Source organism: Mustela putorius, unplaced genomic scaffold, assembly GCF_011764305.1.
Source record: "Mustela putorius furo isolate JIRA1106 unplaced genomic scaffold, ASM1176430v1.1 tig00000224_pilon_pilon_pilon, whole genome shotgun sequence".
Classification (NCBI taxonomy): Eukaryota; Metazoa; Chordata; class Mammalia; order Carnivora; family Mustelidae; genus Mustela; species Mustela putorius.
Window position 1 is genome coordinate 10551661 of NW_025421321.1, and position 19493 is coordinate 10571153.

Consider the following 19493-nt stretch of genomic DNA (forward strand, 5'->3'; position numbering starts at 1 on the left):
TTTATTTATGTAAATAAATTTCTACACCCACCTCACAACCCCAAGATCAAGAGTTTGCATGCTCTTTCAACTGAGCCAGCCAGGTGACCTGAAGATTATCTTAAAGAAGAACAGGTGGAAGTAACTGGCTCCCCCAGTCATCGGAGTCTTTTTCTAAAGCAACAGTAGTTGACGTGTAGAACTGACCCCAAGGGTAGACAAATAGACAAGGAACCAACTATCATCTGGAGAGCAAAGAGACAAATAGACCAAGGGCCACCAAAGAAAAAGACTTGGGCTAGGGCCAAAATAGAAGCCTTATCCCGGCCAGTGGTGTGATAGCTTCCCTCAGTCAGGGACTCTCCAAACTATTTCACACCAGTTCATCCTCATGCTGTCTTGGGGTGGGGCAGGCCATTGGAATTTTCCCCTAGATAACTCTGATCTGCCGCTGTTTGAAAACCATCTCCCCTAAAACACACACACACACACATACACACACCCTGCCTCTGTCTCCTAAACTTCATTGAGCAGTGCAGTTTTTTATTTGAGGCTCATTAAGAGGCTGGAGAATGCAATTACATCATATTCCAAAACTTTCTGAAATCCCATTTAGATATTTCTGTCTTTCCCCAAATTTCTACTCCTTTTAGTTGCTGCCCCTTCTTTTCCCTTTCTCCTCTGGCCAAGTTCTTCATTTCTCCCTTTACGCCTGTCATTTTTTGTTTTATTTTGCAGAACGATTTCCTCCTTCCCTCAGTTTCCCTCTCCTCCATTTCTATCATCACCTTGCTTAGCAAACCCAAGTCTTTTTGAGGACCTGCTCTTATAAAGGGGAGAGAAAGATTGAAAGTACTTCTCGTTTAATGTTTCCCTCTGAGACATACAGCTGGGCATGGCTTGAATTGTACTCCTTGGTGCATATTTTCAATACTATCAGGAAAAAGAGACTTTTTCATTTTGGAATGAGCTCAAGTGCAGGGGACTTGCCTGGTGCAAACTGAATGGGTGCAGTGCTATGTTCTCAAGGCACTTCCCAGCCAGTCCTGTGACAGGCCCCAGAGAGCCAGCATCCACTCACGTTGTTAGTGAAAAGTTGCCCCAGAGCACAAAAGTACCTCGGCAGCCCCAGGTTTGTGAACGTGTGATCCAAGCAGTCCCACAGGACCCCACACTTAGAAGGGTCCTGTGCTTGTCATTCTTTGAAATTCTTACTAATTTATGCACAAGGGGCTCAACATTCTCATTTTGCTCTAGGCTCTGCAAATGATGTGGTCAGCCCTGTGCTAAGGAAAGGGCTTTATAGTCTTGCTTGATTTTACAAAAAAAAAAAGAAAGAAAGAAAAAGAAAGACAGACAAACCTCTGGGCTGAGTGCTTTGTGAAATACTTTCTCTGGTTTCTCAGAAACCATTTCCTCTTTTCAGCTCTCAGTTGTCCCCTGGGTTTGGCAGCTGCTGTTCACTCACATGCTCCTTTACTGAATCTCTGATGTTCGTTTCCTGCTCCCTTAAAATGTTTTCACAAGAGCAAAACAGGGTTTTTTTTTTTTTTGTTTTTTTTTTTTACCACCTGGCCCCAATCTCTTGCCCTGTTCTTGGCTCCTTTTCCCTTCTCCCTTCATTCTACTTCTGCTCCCACCCAAACACGACCTACTGAATACTTCAACCCCCTCCCCCAGCCCAAGGCAGGCTTTGACCACACAGAGCCTTCTCTGTCATTGGAACATTACATGTTTCTCGCCTCTGCACTCTGTCGTGTACTTTTCCTTCTGCCCGGAATGCTCTTCCATCACTACCAACTACCCAACTTAGCTCTCATTCTTTTAGACCCAACCTAAATGTTCTTTTTGCTACTAAGCCCTTTAAGAGTGCCTCAGGCAGAAATCATCACCTACTTGCTCTAATAGCTTTGAAGACACACACACCTCTCTCATAGCAGGTGGCACAGAATGGCATAAAGAGGTTGTTATGCTTTTTTGTCTTCTCCCACCCACCTTATGCTGGAAAAGTCCATTTATGACCTGGAACACAAGTCAGTCATTCTTTCTAGAAAGATCTTCCAGGGTATGTGCACTTCTCTCATCATAGCACTACTCACATTGTAATATAATCGGTACCCCTCCTCACTGAGACCATGTCTGTTTCACTTAGGGTGGTAACGTGAGTGCCAAGCACAGGTTTGAGCACAAACCTGGCTCGATAAATATTCGTTAATAAGTAAGTGAATGAAGATATGTGTATTATTGTCTAGACTGTGGGCTTTGTGACTTTTTTAAAAAAAATTATCCTTCTCTCCTTATTTCTTAACCCAGTGATTGGCATGAATTAAGTATTCAGTAATGTTTGTCAGGTAAATAAATATCTGCAGGGACTTATCTGGTCATGCAGCCGGACCCCAAGGCTTGGGCTTGGGTAAGTATCCCCAGTGACTTCATCCTTGACTTGGGGTTGTATTCTTGAGAGGGAGACAACAGGGATGACAACACAGGGATCTGGGCTGATACTCACTCAGGACTAAGAGGAAGAATCTCCCTTTATGTTTTAATAAACCTCCTATTGTTGTCTAGAGAATGACAGAAAGCAATGCTAAATTCATAAAAATGTAACTGTTTAGGTATATAGAATTATAATAAGCATCACAGGAGAATTGGAGCTTTGGAAAAACATTGGGAACCATCCCTTGAAGGAGCTGCTGTCATTATTTAATGTTGGGCCTGACCCTTAGACTCATAGGTTTAATCAAGGCTCCTTCCTCTCCTCACTGTCATCCTCCTCCTATGATCTTGGACTTCTATTTTCTACCTCCCAGTGTGCAACTTCTTCCCTGAGATCCAGCAGGGAGGTATCTTTCTTTTGAGGAGTTTCCTGATGCCCTCTCTGCCCTCCATCTTGTGGTGTGCATTTTCCTTCTTGTGGCCAACTTAAGTTCTTTTGAAGCTCCATTCTTTCAAGGAACCAACTATTATTTGGAGAAAGGTGGGGTTTCTCTCATTCCCCTGTTCATGTGCTCCTTTTGAGAGCCTGGCTCTCCTTCTCTGTATAGTATTCCCAACTGGGCAGGGAATTCCCTCTTCCAAAGGTGCCAGTGAAATTACTTGAACCCACATGTCTCAATATATGGAGCACCCAGAGAAGGAATTCAGTGAAACTGAGCTTTAATTGAGTACTTACTGCAAGTTAGTAATATGTTAGACAGTTACAAGGAACTCGATTTGGGATTCGTAAATATAAGGAAGAATGTTGTTCTGGAATAGGAAGCCTTTCAACAGAGTGAGCTACCTATCATTAGAAATGCTCATTTGTAGGCTGAACATACCAGGGCTGATCTGGAAGTAATTCCTCTATGGGGTGGAAGGTTAGCTAGAGAGTGTCTCCATAGTTTCTTCCAAATTTCAAGCTTTTGCAATTTTATTATAGGGTTCTAATTCTGTTATGTAGTTTATATTTCAAAATACTGTGCTTAATTAATTGTTTTTCTAAACTCCTTCTGAAGTAAATCAGCTTCATACAGTGGTAATTAGTTTATTGGTAGAAACAATGACTGAGTCTGAAACATGCATATTTTTATGTATGTGGCAAGGACACAAGAAAGGCTGACTATTATTATTCCTGCACTATTTTCCAGAAATGAGATTTTCTAGTATCCCTGTGAAGATGTGACAATAAATTAACCAAGTTAATAAATAACACAAAAATAAAGAGACAGTTATTAATATGGAATATTTTAAAAAGTGCTGAAGCCAGATTAATCAGTCTTCAGACAACCAAGCATAGTTTCTTACAAGTGGAGTGAACCCAGAGGATTCTGGCAGGATTATGCTTAGGAAAATAAATGTAAGCTTCTCCGAATCATGGTTGGGCCTCTTGCAATGCTGCCTCTGCTGGGGCATGTAGGCTGGGGCACATAGGCTAGGACATCTGGAAGACCTGACTATATGTGATAGTGTGTCAGGCACATTGGAGGGACCATGACTTACTTCTCTATCTGTTAGCTGTAAGAACCGAAACATGACTACAGTGGCTCAGCCAAATAGAGTCTTGCTTTGTCTCCAAAATCCAGAGATAGGTGGTTTGAAGATGGTATAATTGTGTGAAAAAAAAAAAAAACCCAAAAAACAAACAAACAAAAAAACACCCAGGTTGTAGCTTCCTTTTAACTTCAGTTCTGTAAACCCTAGTCTGTGGTTTTTGCCCTTAAGGTCCAAGATGGCTGCTCCACCTCAGACATTTAAATACATTCTGGACAAGAAGAAGGAAGTGACCTAGAGGAAGAGATGGTGCCTATTTCAGGAAAGCAAAGACTCCGAAGAAATTCCAGAACTTGAACTATGTCTCATTGGTCCAAGCTGTGTTATAGGCTCAGTTCTTGCTATAATAGAGCAAGCTGGGCTTATTAGTTCCCCAAACACAACTTGGGTTTTGTTTGTAAGTAAGAGGAAGATGCATATTGGGTAGGCAACTGGCAGTGACTGTCATACTTGTTGGTCTCCTGATGAGGTAGACTCTACTATTTCTTTTTTTCTGGATGGAGGACATTCACTATGGACTTTGACCTACAGGAGATACCGCTACCTGAAAGACCTTGTGAGGATCTTATACTGTTGCCCTTTGTCCACGTCAATATTTAACCCATCAACATATAATTTTGGAATTTCTGTGTCTTCAGGCTGTGAGCCATAGTTGGTCCATTTGCAACTCCAATGTCCTCCACCGGCTCTATGGGGACCGTCATTCCATGCCTGAAAACCTTCTGGGGTGCTATAGAGCAAAAAGTCTGACACCTTTAGTCATGTTATGACTTCTTTCTCACATTTCCCCCCAGACCAAAGTCATGTCTCTTCCTCTTGGGAACACTGGTCTTGCTGTCTGTGAACACTTAACAGAACAGCAAGCGCTCTTGTTTGGAACAGACCAACACCTTGATATTTGTTTAAGCCAAGGAGGCGGTCCTACCTTTAAACAAAAAAAGATTTATGGCTTTCCTGATGTACTCCAGGGATTCCTGTCTGGCAGTGCTTAGGAGGAACAGCTGAAACTAGAATTCTAACATTTTAGAACTGTCAGAGACAAAATCTGACAAAGACAAAGAATGGCCAACTCAGCCCTCTCGTGTTGCAAAGGAAGACACTGAGACTTGGGAGAGTGTGTGTCTTTCTCCAGCTGTGGCACGGCAGAGCTCAGAGGTCAAAAACTAAAGGAAAAATTGTATGGAGAGAGTAGAGGGCTCTCTTTTACCTTCTGAGTGGGTGCATATTACATTCATTCTCTAAGCATCTGCAGGCATAGAAACACTCCAGAGCTATAGATTATTTAGCGAAAGTTATGGAAGGTGGTGTGGTATGTGGCTACTAGGTCTAATCCCCTATCTGCCATGCTTTGGTTTGTGATGCTTATCCATTCCTTAAGTTTACTCACCTGTAAAATAAAAACAATAGTAACACCCTGTGTGGTGTTAGGAGGAGAAAATGAAGTTGCCACTTAGAGCAGTACCCAGCGATAATATGGAAATATTATAATATGTAAATGTTTGTAGTCATTATGATTAATTGTTTCCTATTCTCAATTTATTAATAGTCTTTAAATCTTGCACGGATGGCCAGTGCACATCTTGAAGAAGTACGCCAAAGAGTCAGTGGGGATATTAAGTTTTAAACTTAAATCAGGATGGTTGGTTCTTGTTACCAGCACTAAGGGATTCTTGAATCACAAACAAGGGGATTATCCCCCAAGTAGGTCAGTGTGGCATGAAATACATGATCTGTGATAAGGAATACTTTTCTGATCTACTTTAATGACTAGCCTATGCCTTTTCTGCCAGTATTTTCATCTTCAGTAGATATGCCTGCTTTGTTTCTTTTCTTTTTTAAAATGTGGTGTGCTTCACGCACTAGTCTTTTGTACCAGCTATATAAGGAGCAACTAACACCAAAGACACATACGCGGAATTCTTCTACCAAATTAACTTTTTTTTTTTTTAAGAACTCTTTAATTGGACAATACTTTAAATCTCTAAACAATGTTATGGTAGTTGACCACATTTTGAAATTTGTCTTATTTGGTACTTGAATGGCATGAAAAATTTCCCTCTGCTTCCTTACCCATCTCCCAAGGGGTCATTTTCCCCGCTCTTTTTTCTGCCCTGCCTGGCCTCTGACCCTGCCCAACTCTGCTGTTTCCATGGACTTCTGAATCTAATTAATGTCTCAGTGGCTATATAAGTGAATTATGTAGGCAAGAAGATGTTGGAAAGTTTGAGGAAGGTACATACATTCCTTAGAGAAAACCTGGTTTTGTACAAAGGAAAAAAAGGAATGCACTTGGAGGAGGTAGCTTGTCAATAAAGTGTATACAACACTAGTAACATGCTTACATTCATTAAGTCTCTTGCCTGATGAGCAGATGCAACCTTAGGAGCATCTCTTTCGACGTCTGGGCAATAACCAGCCATGACAGCATCTGGCTGAGGGGACAGAAAATCTAAATATGCCACCATTGCAACACAACTGCTGCACAACTAGGCTATCAGCACTCCTTCCCCTCCCCCTTCTTTCTGCAGTCAGTTCACAACCACTTGTGGGGAACATGTCCTCAGATGATCTCTGAAATGACCCTGGCTACCAGGGCTACAAGTCCTTCTCAAACTCTGCAGGATGTGGGCAGGCAAGGGGGAGGGGGCCAGAGTGCTTAAGTTCTCTGCCAGAGGATACTGTCAGAGAGCCCAAGGCAGAGATGGTCCCTATGCCCCGTGTTTCCATGGCAACATAGGAGGAGTGATGACAGCCAGCACAGCCACACCATCTGCTCGGGACCTGGTGAATGATGAAAAAAAAAAAAAAAAACAAAAAACCAAAACCACAGAAAAAGAGAGGCATCTCAAATCCCAGGCTAGAACCACTCAGATACCAGTGCAGAGGGAAAGGCCTGAAGACATTAGAACTCCGAGATGGATTAAAACCGAAGCTGCCCTGGAGCTCGACATATTAGCATGTAATTTGCAAGCAGAAAGCCTAGAGGGTTTATCCTGCAATCCCTAGATACAGTTACAAACACTCAAGAAACCTCTGAGAGAAGCGGACTGTGATGTCTGCAGCCTTGCTGGAACAGGAGAGAAGGTGCAGTGACAAATAATGCTGTACGACATGGGGTGGGGGCTCCTCTGACCTTCTGGCAAGAGGGCCTGCCCATCTGACTTTTAGCCAGGTGTATTTTTCTAGGGGAACGGTGAGATTATAAAAGGAAAATTCCCATCCAGTCACTTGAGTTGCAGCCACATCTTCAGAATAAAGCATGAATTAATAAAATCCGTGCTAGATTTCTCTCCTTTCAGTTTGTATCCAGAAGGAGATCTTAGGTGGATGCCACAGATTTGCATCTGGGTCTGTTTTGGAGGCTTTTAACTCCAGGTTGGTGGAATGTGAGTGGGGCCCTTGCTGAGTGCACTTCTAGGCCTGCCCCAGACTGAGGAGGATTCACTTTTCAGTCCCTTCCATTCATAGATTTAACTCAGAAAAACACCCCTGATCTAGGAGCCTAAGCTCCTCCCTCAGCTAACTCCTCGCAGGGACTCTGCAGACTCCAGAGCTGGGGGGTTTCATTCAGTTCTCTGGAGGGTTATCTGCCTTTGTCCCCAGAGAAGAGTCTCTTAAGTCACCAAGTCTTTAACATGCACAGAAACTCCACCCCCTTCAGAGGAAACACTAGCTTTTATTATTTTTATTTTTAATTTAGGTAGTCCCCTATTCCTCTACAAGTTTAAAAAAACAAAAACAAACAAACAAAAAAACCCCAAAACCAAAACCTCCAAACCTCCCTTTTAGTTCTGGAATTTCTAATCCCAGGAAGTCCAAACTTTTTGCTTTTTATTAAGAATTTAACATTTTGACAACTGGATTAAGCACTTGTTTTGGTATAATGGCAAACATCTTGCTATACCAGATAAATAAAAATAATTTAAAAATAGAAAGATTAATAAAAAAATAATAAAAAAGATCACCATATAAAGGCTCTCATTAACTGTTCTACATTTTCCTTGTAAATATTATTAATTTAGATTTATTTTCTATGACAACTTAATAAAAATGATATCTATGAGTATGATTTGGGCTTCTTCAAAAGACCATATTCTCCAACTGGATACTATACACAAAAACATACACTGGAAGTGAAAGTATTAATGCAACTTCCTTTACGTTAGGAGGCCCCAAACAGAAAATAAAGGCTATTCCTGAAGAAAAATATTTAAATACCCACACTGAAATTGCGTTAGGCTCAAGTACATTCATATATTAACACGAGGAACTGTGTTGAAATTCAAATACAAATCTACCCATTCCTATGTGGCTTTGGGGAGAGGCCTTTTATGAGTAAACCACTCCACCAGCTCTATACCCCTCAGTGCTTTCCCTCTTTCCTTTTCCTGGGCCATCTATTTATCTTCAACCTCTGTAGTGAAGGCAAATCTGCATCTTAAGCTTCAAGCTTAGGATGGGACTCCCAGTAAACATGGTTCTGTTTTTCTCCAGCTGCCCTCCTTTGTATAAACAGATGTGGTGGGAAGGGAAGGAAAGCCAGGTCTCTGTAAGGGGTGGGAGGTCTCCTTTCTGGAGAAGCTTCCAGGCTGCAGCCATGAGCACAGGACAGGATGCATTTCTTGTTCAGGCCAAGGAACTTGCAGTTCTTCCAGAGAGGGGCTGTTCTTTCACTCTCCTCCACCCTCCACCCCCATCCTTTGTTCCTGGGAATGCTGTCTGGATGTCTCAGGCATCTCACTTTTGCCAGAGCAAACATTTCCAACAAGGCTTATGCTAAGGAGACATTAGGAAGACAGATTTTTTTTTCTTCTCTCCAAATGCACTGTAGGCTGGGATTTGGGAAGACAGCCCTTCACACCTGTACGTTCTCCTCTATTCACATTCTCTTTGTTCAGTTGTAGCCTTGTTACTACCTTCAACTAATGAGGGAGGTTTTTAGGGGCTGGGAGTTGTCAGTTTGTAAAATAACAAAGCCATTTTCTCAAACTATGTTAATACTCTCTCTTAATTTAGTGTTTTACATTTGCACACTAGTTACGGATGCTAATAAAGCAAAATACTTCAGAGCTAGGGGAAGAAAGGAGGGCTGAGCATTTTGTAATCAGATCCCAAATAGGTAAGCATTCTTATTGGTCTTTTCTTCTTCTATGTGTTCTCAAAACTTCATTTGCTAATAATCCTCATTCAGAGGTCAGGGAAGTGAGGAGGTTTGATGGAGGGATCCTGTGACTTTCACACAAGAGTCTAGATTTCTGGTGGCCCCAGTCGGTGGTCCTTCTTGAGAGTGAACAAAGGGGAGAGTATCGGAAAGGACTTATGTGCTGCAGAAAATTAGGGGTTTGGTGCAAGTGATGAGATATAACCACAATGCTCTTGTGGCACTCTCTCCAGGAATTCTCTGGAATCCTGAGCGAGGCTTCCAGAACTGTGGCCAAGAGGATGAGAGAGTCAGGGAACTGAGAAGGGGTTTTGATTTTGGCCAACTGTGGATAAACAGAGCCATGGCCCTGATCTAGGCATGGACTTCTCAGCATGTCTGTAAAAGTGAGGAGGGGGGTGGGGATGTTCTTTACAATCAAGGAAGTAATAATAAAAAAGACCTGAATTTTAGGAGCCACAATGATACTCTATCATCCTCCAGCTGACAGTTTTGTCACTCAGGAGATGGGGTGAGAAGTTAGCAGTCTACACCCAGAGGCCTGCCCCACCCCCGTAAGAAAGAAAAAGGAGGTTAGTTTTCAGGGACGGCCAGTTGGAGGATGGTGGGGCCCCCACTGTAGGCCAAACTGCAGGTCCTGTCAGAAGAGGTTTCCTCCCTTTCACTTAACTTACTGACTCCAGATATTTTAAACGATTTGTTTACAGCGCGGCTGCAGGCAGTTCAGTTAACTCTCCCCGTGCCTGGGGCGGCCAGGGAATTTCCCAGCACCCCCTCCAGGGCTGCAGCTGGCACACCGCCCGCGGGGGCGCCTGGCAGGGTCGGGGGAATTCTGGGCCCTAAGAGAAGTGCGTGCTGCCTGGCCAGGGCCGGGTGGGGTCGGGCGAGGGCGAAAGGCTGAAGATGCGGCAGGCCCGGCCCGGCTCAGCATCCTCCTGCGCTCGGCACCATCGCCTTTCCCTTCGCCCCGACTCGCGGGACTGCCCCGGGCGGCCCTGGGCGGCGGCGGGTCAGGCGGGTGGCAGGGTCGCGGGGCGAGGGGGCGGCGCGGCCTGCGAGCGCCGCGGGACCCCGGGGAGCCGCGCGGAAAGCGCAGGGGCGCGCGGGGCGGGCGCGGCGCGGGGCTCACGGCGCGCGCGCGCCTTGGCCTCGCCCGCGCACACGCGCCTCCCCGAGGAGAAAGAGGCGGGCGGGCGGGCGCAGAGCACCGCGGCGGCGGCGGCGGCGGCTGCAGCGGGCCGGGCCGCCGGGAGGGAGGGGAGGAGGGGCTGGCGCGGGGAGGGAGGGGGGCGAGGCGGCGGCGGCGGCGGCGCGGCGAGCTCGCCGCTCTCTCCTGAGTGTGCCTGCGCGCGAGACGAAGAGCGGGTGAGTGCGCCGGCCGCTACCGCCCGCACGGCGGGCTGGGAGTCGGAGGCGGGGGACGCGGGGAAGCCCGACCCGGGGGCGGGCAGGGGGCAGGCGGCGGCCGCTCCGGCGCGGCCGGGATGCACCTTGAGCGGCGCCTTTCCTTGCAGCGCGCGGGCGGCCCGAGCCTCGGCGGCAGCGGCGGCAGCGGCGGCGGCGGCGCTGACACCTCCCACCATGGACAGCTTCGACTTAGCCCTGCTCCAGGAATGGGACCTCGAGTCGCTGTGGTGAGTCCCTGTGCCGGCCGCCTGGGCAGGCGGGAGTGGCGAGGGGCGGCCGCGGCGGCCCGCGCGCCCTTACCTGGGCTGGGGGCTAGGAGCGGTCGGCCGCCGTGGGGGTGGGGTGGGTCGGGGGCGCCCCCCGGGCCCCCAGCTGGCTCCTTCCTGTCTCCCCTGGGTGGATGCACGGCCGCCTCCCCGTCTTCTTGCCCCCTTTCCTGTTCTCTCGCCCGGTGCTGCCGCCCCAGCCCAGGCGCTGGTGATCTAGGGAGCCGGGGGACAGAGCGCAGCCATGGAGAGAAAAAGACCCGATTTCTAGAACGTGTCACTAGTGCCTGGGGATCCACCCCTCGGCCCCCAGCCCCTCTCACCTCCCTTCGCTTCATTTGCGCCCTCCCTCTTCTTTAAGAGCCTCTGGTTCACACCAGCGACCCCCTGGAGTTGGTGCTGCTGCGAAGTGCCCTTAGAGGATGCTCCAGCCTCCTCCCTGGAGGCGCCGGGTCTGGGAGGCTGCATCTTCTCTGTCTGCTACCCGCTCCCACCCGAGATGGAAAGTGAACACCGGGGGCAGGGGGCGAGTGTTTCTCCGTGCGGGAATTCCAGAGGCCTTGGCCCAGGGAGACTCATTTCCTCGAGGTTCACAATTCCTTTGGGTCCTTTCTTCACACCTCACTACAGTTATACTCCTCCTCCCCACCCCGGCTCCCCGCGTGTCCCTTTATTCCACGCTCACAGCTCGTAGCCTGGGGAGCGGGCGGGCGGCCGGGGAAGCACTCCGGGATCTGTTGCTCCGCGTTCTCACGTTGAAGAGCTGCTGTAGGTAAATCGCCGCTAGAAGCAGTTTAATTCTCGTTGCGGGTTTCTTAAAAATCCCATTGGCTGCTTCGGCATCCCTCTTATTCCCCCCCCCCCCCCAAATGTTTCCAACCAGCCCTATTCAGGTGGTAAAATCACTGCCCGCATATTCCTGGAGGAACTTGTTTTATGTTTAATATTTACGGGAATGAACATCTGCTGGAACAAGCATATTAACTGCACTCTGTTCTGCCTCTGGTATTTTTTTTTTTTTTTTTTTTTGCTTTAATTCAGTAAAGAGTTCACATGTGTCTAAAACTGCAAGTGGTGTGCACATGAATATGCAATGTACAATTTTAAAGCTAAACTGTTCTAAGATTTATAGATTATGTGGATGATATGTGGGTTATTTCCAGTGATTTTTTTCCAGTGATAGCCTTCTAGTGACTTTTATCTTTCTAAAGCCAGGTGTAACAAACTAAACTGGACACAAAGCTAGTGCATTATTGAGCAGTTTCTTATAAAAGATCTATTGATGAGTAACTACAGCATGCTCTGCATAATGCTGGTGCTTATAAAATACACAAGGATGGGCCCTAATGTAATAAAACTTTTATACATTACACTGGAAACTTCAAAGAGCCAGTGTAGAAAGAATATGAAACACGTTATTACTCTATAAAAGTTGCTAATTACTGTCTTGTTGCTCCTGGGGTTATTTCAGCCTTTCATTTACAGATACCCATTATTTTACAGGTTTACATTTAGAAACGTCGGTTTCTGGCACAAATTCAATAGTTTTCTAGATAGAAACTGTGCTTTAAAGATGACTTTTGCTTTTAAAAGACAGTGTTTCAGTCAAAGGGAAGAACTTTTATTGCTTTGGCATGTTTTTATGGTGCTTGTCAGTTTGCTGATTCAAATTGAAACCCCCTCATGACTTTTACAAGTAATATTTTGAAATTATCAGCTCTAATATGTGGGCTTTTCCAGCACAGGGTCTAAGCTTTATTTCTCTTTGCATCCTTAGCTGCCAGCTGGGTTACCTGGAGCACAGTTACACAGTAAATATCTGTTGCATTGACTTGAAATTTACATTACCAACAGTACATTTATTCTTTTTTTGAATAAATATTTCAATGAAGTTTTAAATGAAAAAGTTTTAAGTGAAAGAAAGTTTCATTTGTTTTAAATGAAAGAAATTAAGCATTTTTAAAAAGTTGCTGTACATGTAATCAGCACTTAATCAGTGCATCAGTTTATCTTTGGCTTACAAAAATGTGCAGGCCTTCTTGCTTACAGTATAGTGGGAAATTTTGGCTTGACAGAGAGTGTTTCTAGTTTGCAGATGTAAAATTTACATTTTACAAAAGCTTATATAATTCTGATAGGTTAATGATAAACCATCCTTCTTGAGGATGCATTTCTAACATAGATATGTTCTCAATTTAGGGATGAGTTTTTGCATAGTATTTTCTAACTTAGTGTTATGGTTTATTTATAAGTTTATAAGTGATCCAAAATAACTAACATTTGAGTACTTTCTGTGTGTCACATGTTTTCTTAACCATTTTTTTCTTATTTGAATCTTATAATCTTGGAGGTGATAAGTTATAGGAATCCCATTTTATAGATAAGGAGATGGAGTTTTTGAATGGTAAAAGGACACTACTGAGACCATAAAACAAATGAGAGAGGAATTTTTTAAAAAGATTTTATTTATTTATTAGAGAGAAAGTGTGCACATGTGTGTGCACAAGTGGTAGGAGGAGGGGCAGAGTGAGAGGGAGAAACAGATGACACTGAGCATGGAGCCCTGGACCCTGAGATCATGACCTGAGCCAAAGGCAGATGCTGAACTGACTGAGCCACCCACGTGCACTGAGAGCAAAAATTTTAAACTAACATTGGCTGATTGCTTACCATGTACCATGCACTGTTCTAAGAGCATTACATGTTATAGCTCATTTAGCTCTTACAGCCACCCTAGGAAGGATTATCTGTTACTATTCCCATTTTACAGATTGGCACATTGAGGGTGGGGACAAAGGGGTAATCAGCCCAAGGTCACACATCCAGAAATGGAGCAGCCTTTTTGGAACCAACCATTAACTTCTCAAAACTCAGTTTTCTGACTCTAAACCCTGTGCATTTTCTACAGTACTGCAGATGTTTCCCAGTTTATGAGGGCGGCTCTGAAGTTAATTACAAAACAAAACCTTGATGGACTGGAAGTTAAGGTTCTATTAAAATACCAAAGAAAGAGAAGGTCAGAACCCTAAAGATTCTGATCTTAAATTAAAAATCTGAAAAAAAAAATACCATGATTTAGCAAACCATGTCTGCCTGACATGAGTTAACTTATAAATATCTATAAATTTAAAATAAACACTAAAAACTTGTTTTTAGTTCATTAGGAAAAAATGTTTCTTTGTATAGTGTGGGGGAAGGTACAGGTTAATGGCAAAGGAGAATGGTATTTTAATTCCTAATAGTTCTTTCCAGTTGGTAGGCATTGTCTTCCCAAAAAAAAAAAAAAAAAATTGTGGTTTATTAGTTGTGACTATGGCTTTGAACCAGACCTACCTGAGTCTAGTGGCCACAAAAAGTGCCTCCAAATGACTGTATAGACAGTCTGAAGAGAAAAGCTCAGTATCGTTGAAAAAAATCAAGTAATTCAAGAACTATCTCCTCCACCTTCTTGTACCTGCCCCCCATTCTGCCCAAACACCCATACTTATTTTTCAAAGGAGGCCTTTTGGTCTAGATAGCTCTTTTAGTTTTTCCTTTCAGTCTTAAAGTTGAAAAGGGTAACCCTAATTTCTACTTCTAATTTCACTTTACATTTCTGGTTTAAAGCCAGAGTAGAACTCTTGGAACAAGGTGAAGGCACTTATCCTGCACCTGGCTCCATAGCTTCATTGGATAGAGTTGGGTCTCCAAAGAGTTGGGGATTCAGTAAGTTTGCAGGGACTAATAGCCTGAGGAACAGCACCTTTTGTCAAATTCTCACTCTTTTGCCATCTGCTCCTTTCTGTTCTCCACCAGCTTTTGATAAGCTGCTGGACATAGATGCCTTTCCTTAGGGCCTTTGAAATAATGCCCATCCCTTTTAGCAGGCTAACCATTACTTTAATTTGTTCACTTAAATATTTGTTCACTTTAATATTAATTTGATCACTTAAATATTAATTGATAATTTCTTAAGTGTATGACTTTGTGCTGATTGCTATAAGGAGTACAAAGATGAGTGAACTGTGGGTTATACATGTGATTATCTAGTGGGGAATGAGAGGAGTATACAAATAAAAAAGGAAGTTTTCAACCCTCGTGGTTCAGAAAGACCATATTTGGGACGAGGGTGGCTGGTAGAGGAAGAAAGAGGAAAAATTGAGTTAAAACAACAACAACAACAACAAAAACGCTTCCATGGAAAATGTGGCCTTTGAACTAAGCCTTGGAAGATGAATGGGATTTTTACAGATGGTGGGGGTCGGAGTATTTGGGCAAAGAAAGAACTTGAACAAAGGCTTTCATGCTGTCTCTGAAAGATCCTTTTATGAATCATGATGGAATTACCTATACCAAGCATTTTAAAGATGCAGAACTTTTGTAATCAGTAGGTAGTTTCAGTGAATGGGAAAAGTTTTACAAATGAAGTTGGACAAAATTGTCTTTAATCTTCTTTAAATATAAAACATTTTAGTTATTGGGGGGAAAGTCCATCGAAATACAATAGAAATATTCAGATTTCTCTTACCGCACTCCCCCATAGCTTCCCATAGGCCAGAATCCATCTACTTTTGTTCAGATAGGCATTATACTTTATATTCTTTCAAATTGGAACCTTTGAAGTTGTGATAAATGGATTGTTTCGTATTTATCAATTTGCTCATTCAGCAAGCATTCATAGAGTATTAAGCATTATTATATGATAGGTACTATAGAACAGTGGCTTTCAAACGTTTTAGACCATGACTCACAATAATAAATCATTTAACGTTTTGACCTTTTGTGGGTACACATACACATAACTGCAACAACTGTCACAAAATAACACTTATCCTTACTATGTGTGATGCACTTTGATATTTATCTTCTATTTCCATTCTATTTTTTACAGATTTTTCCATCTTCTCATGGGTTGAAAACCCTTTGCACCCCCATGTTTCTATGGGGGAGGCGGAGTGAAGCAGAGCCACTAACAACACAGGGGTGTTTCCCAGTAGTACCTACTGACACATTTGGTCCTCTTCAAATCAGTTGCCAGTGGACATGCCCAAGCCATGGCTTCACTCATGCCTTCTTAGTTAGGCTTCCTGGGTCCTGTATAGGGTCAGAAAACTGCTCCAAATTCCTCACCTTGACCCTCAGCTACCTTGACCCTTTTCCTACAGCCCCAGCAAAGCAAACCTTTTAAGGCCTACCACTCTCCCTGTTGTGGTCTCTTGGGGTTAAAGCAGTTCATTAGAACACAGAAGGCAGGAGAGAGGCAGGCAGGGACCCTTCACATGCTCTCTGCAGGGTGACTGGTAGAGGGCAGGCGGGTTGATTGTGCTCATTCTGAGTGGCCCACAGTGGCTGTATGGTTGTCAGCAGTGGTTCTCTTTGTTTGAGAACCCCAGAGCATACCTGGAGCTCAGGAAAGACCTTAGCATTTGCAGGGATGAAAATGTTTCTACAAGTGACTTTCAGGGCTAGGAGCTTGAAGCGGGGCTGTAGGCTGCAGCCTGGAAGGGGTCTGGTTGCCTAGGTGCAAAAGGCAAGGAGGTGTCCATAGAAAGCTGTGGAGTGCTGGGGGCAGGGTGCTGAGTGCTGCTCCCATCTGTAAGGAGCATCAGCCTGGCTGTGGGTATGTGTATTTTGGAGAAAACCAGGTGGGAAGAGTGGCTAATGCATGGTATTGAAGTGGAGGACTCAGGCTTTGGCTGGGGGCCACACTGACCAGAGAGGATGCACACTGGATGTGCAGATGAATTTTAACCACATGCTTTCTGATGACAGTGAAGATGAGTATTATGTGTGGGGAAATGGTTCCTTCCTGTGTTCTAGATTCTCTTTTGTGAAAATGTAGGAGGGTTATAAAATGCTCAGTATCTATTTTGGGAGAATGTCTCTGTGAACCAGAATGGGTCTAATCAATGACACTTTAGATGGAGCAACTTCTACGAGGCCCTTTGGCATAATACTGGTTAGCTTAGCAGTCAAATTAGGGAAAAAATAATCTCAAAAGGAATGCAAGATTTTTTGGGTATAAATGGAATTTTTAACCTGGAATAATTTTGCCTGTTTAAATTTTCTTTATTTTGAAAATAAAGCCTTGGTAGCAAAATCAAGGCCATAAAAGACTATTTTAATATCATTTAATGGTAACATAATGTTTCCTTGTTTTATTTCAAAGTGAAATCCATAAAACTTATTTTAAATGTTGCCCGTTTTCTTTTGTCTGGGAATTTAATTGAGGTTTCTGAATTCAGCTGGCTCCAACCTTGCTTTCTGTTTGGCCCTGGGCAGCTCACAATTTTTCTCATTTCCTATTCTCAGTCTTGGTTTAATCACTTATAAAATGACAGCACTTATACTGGCCAACCTCATAAGGTTGTGATGTTAAGTAATAAAAGTGTCAATTGCTTTGTGAATGCCAAATGTAGTTCTTTTAATATCCTTCGCTTCCTTAAAAAGTCTCTTTATCATAAACAAGGAGGGATACAGAAAGGCCACGCTGGGTCAGGTCATCCATCTGGTATAGAATTCTGTCCCTGGCAGTGGGATCCAGGGGCGATTTAGAGTGGAGGTTGGTAGTTTTTCTTAGTTGTATATCATAGTCTAGCAGACAAATATACCCTTACTTGTGGTTGTATTACTAACATATGTAGATATATTAACCATTACATAATCTTTGATGTTTCACTGAGAATGTATTGAATTACCACCCATTACATCAAATGACTTCATTTGGCACTGTGGGTCTCATTAAATTATGTCAGGCTAATCATAATTTAGTTTCAATAGAAACAAAATACACAATTATTACCAGGGTAAGAGGACACCACACCATCCAAGAAACGAAATGGGTTTAGTCCATAGAAACTAACCCCAGGGGACATGATAGGGGCCCTGGAGGGGTTGAAGGAGTTTCACTGGGAAGGGAGCCTTGAGCTGTTCCGGGTTAAGGGCACCGGTAAGGTCAGTGGGTATGAGAGTACCTGAAGGGGTTATTTCCTGGCTGTCTTGGAGGGTAACAATTACCTATCAATATGAAGCTATAGATGCCCTGCTAGCTACATGGTAGAAGAAGATTCCTGGGTCAGTGGACCCACAACAGTAAGTTATGAGTTCTTCCAACTTAAAAATCTTTGATCATTCCTATTGTAGGAGAGTGGGAATCAAAGTACAGACGTCATTAATTTTCTCTTATGTGTTTTTCCCCTTTGTAATTCTCCACTCACATGTGGAGGATGGCATAGAGGATACTTAAACTTCTTCACATAATTTCTTCCCAGGGGGCTCATTGTTAGCTGAGGTAAACAAAAGGAACCGTAATTTGAAGACCACTAATATAACAGCTAAGCTTAGAGTTGTGTGTTACCTTGACGCTGAAAATAATGTTAATTTTCTTTTTTTTATGGACAGGAAATTCGTTTTCAGAAATCCTTTGGAGTGCTGTAATATAAGCCTGGTGGTCTTGGTTAAATTTTTGTTGTCATGCCTCTACTGTTTACCTGAGTTATGAAGTGACAGAACAAATTTTCTGTCAGTGTTCATTGAAATGTTAATTAGTTACATGGCAGTTTAGATAGAAAAAACCTTTAGTGGATCATTACCAGTTCTGGGTAATAATCTGTTTTTATTTTCCAATTTCAAGATATATTTGTTTTTTCTATACGATGTATCTTGAGAAAGAAAAGACTCCGGGCTTAGAAAACTATTCTAAGAACACAGGTCAGTGTACTTAACTATCATCCAGGCCAGTGCTTCTCAGACAGTAACGCGTCTTCAGATAGCTTAGGGATCTTGAGAAAATATACATTATGATTTAATAGGTCCAGGGTGAGCCTGTGATTCTGTGTTTCTAACCAGCTCCATCGTAAACTGCTGGTCCATAGACCAAGCTTTGAGTAGTGAGAACTAAAAGGACAAAAATTTGTTTAAAAAGAAGCTCTTTTAAAATACTGCTTTCTTCTCTTTATTTTGGGGGGCAGGGTTTGCGTTATAACACTACAATTCCATAATGTCAGGAATTTACGTTTAGATGCAGCATTTATTTTATTTTTGTGCGTCTTTCTGATACAACTTTGATGAGTGAGGGGGTGGTTAATTGTATCCTAGTGGGGATACAGTGGTAAATAAACATAAAAGCCTGAGTAAACAAAGTTTGTGATAAATAGGCTAATCCCTTTTTACAGCTTTACAGTTCTTGTCAGTCCTTCCGAAGGCCAGGCCCTTTTGTGTCAGGAGCAGGCCAGGCCCTTTTGTGTCAGGAGCGAGTGCTCAGAGTAACTGGATACCTACCAGGTCTTATAGGCACCTCTGGATTTGTCAGGGAATCTCAGTCCTTCCTGTAGGTGCCCAGGACTCAGACCAAATGTCTGCATTCTCTTCCAGCCACTCTCTCTTTGGAAGGGAACTGGGGAGGCAGGGTGTGGAGGGAGAGGGAGGTGGCAGTGGTGGGGAAGAGGGGCAGCTATTTGCAGAATGACGGCACTACCCTGTGGCCATAGCTGTAAATTGCAACTTTCCTCGTGTCCTGGGAGAAATCAAAACTCAAACTCTAAGTGGAACCAAGGACGAGTGTCTGGCACCTCAGGTGGGAGCCTTCTCTCCAGCGCTGCCAGCTACCCTCTCCCTCAGCCCTGACCACAGAGTGCCCTGAGTCCACCAGGTGGTCAGATAGTGCTGCAGTT

General features: G+C 43.7%; 1 protein-coding gene across 7 annotated transcripts in view; it reads left to right on the forward strand.

Moving 5' to 3' along the window:
- The window catches only part of AFF3 (AF4/FMR2 family member 3), a 575972-nt gene that overhangs the window by 27680 nt on the left and 528799 nt on the right, over positions 1-19493 (forward strand). For all 7 annotated transcript variants that reach the window (XM_045077717.1, XM_045077718.1, XM_045077719.1 and 4 more), the window contains exon 2: positions 10684-10803. In XM_045077717.1, the coding sequence (XP_044933652.1) occupies positions 10751-10803 (53 nt within the window). In that variant the 5' untranslated portion in view covers positions 10684-10750. The remainder of the gene's footprint in view (positions 1-10683; positions 10804-19493) is intronic.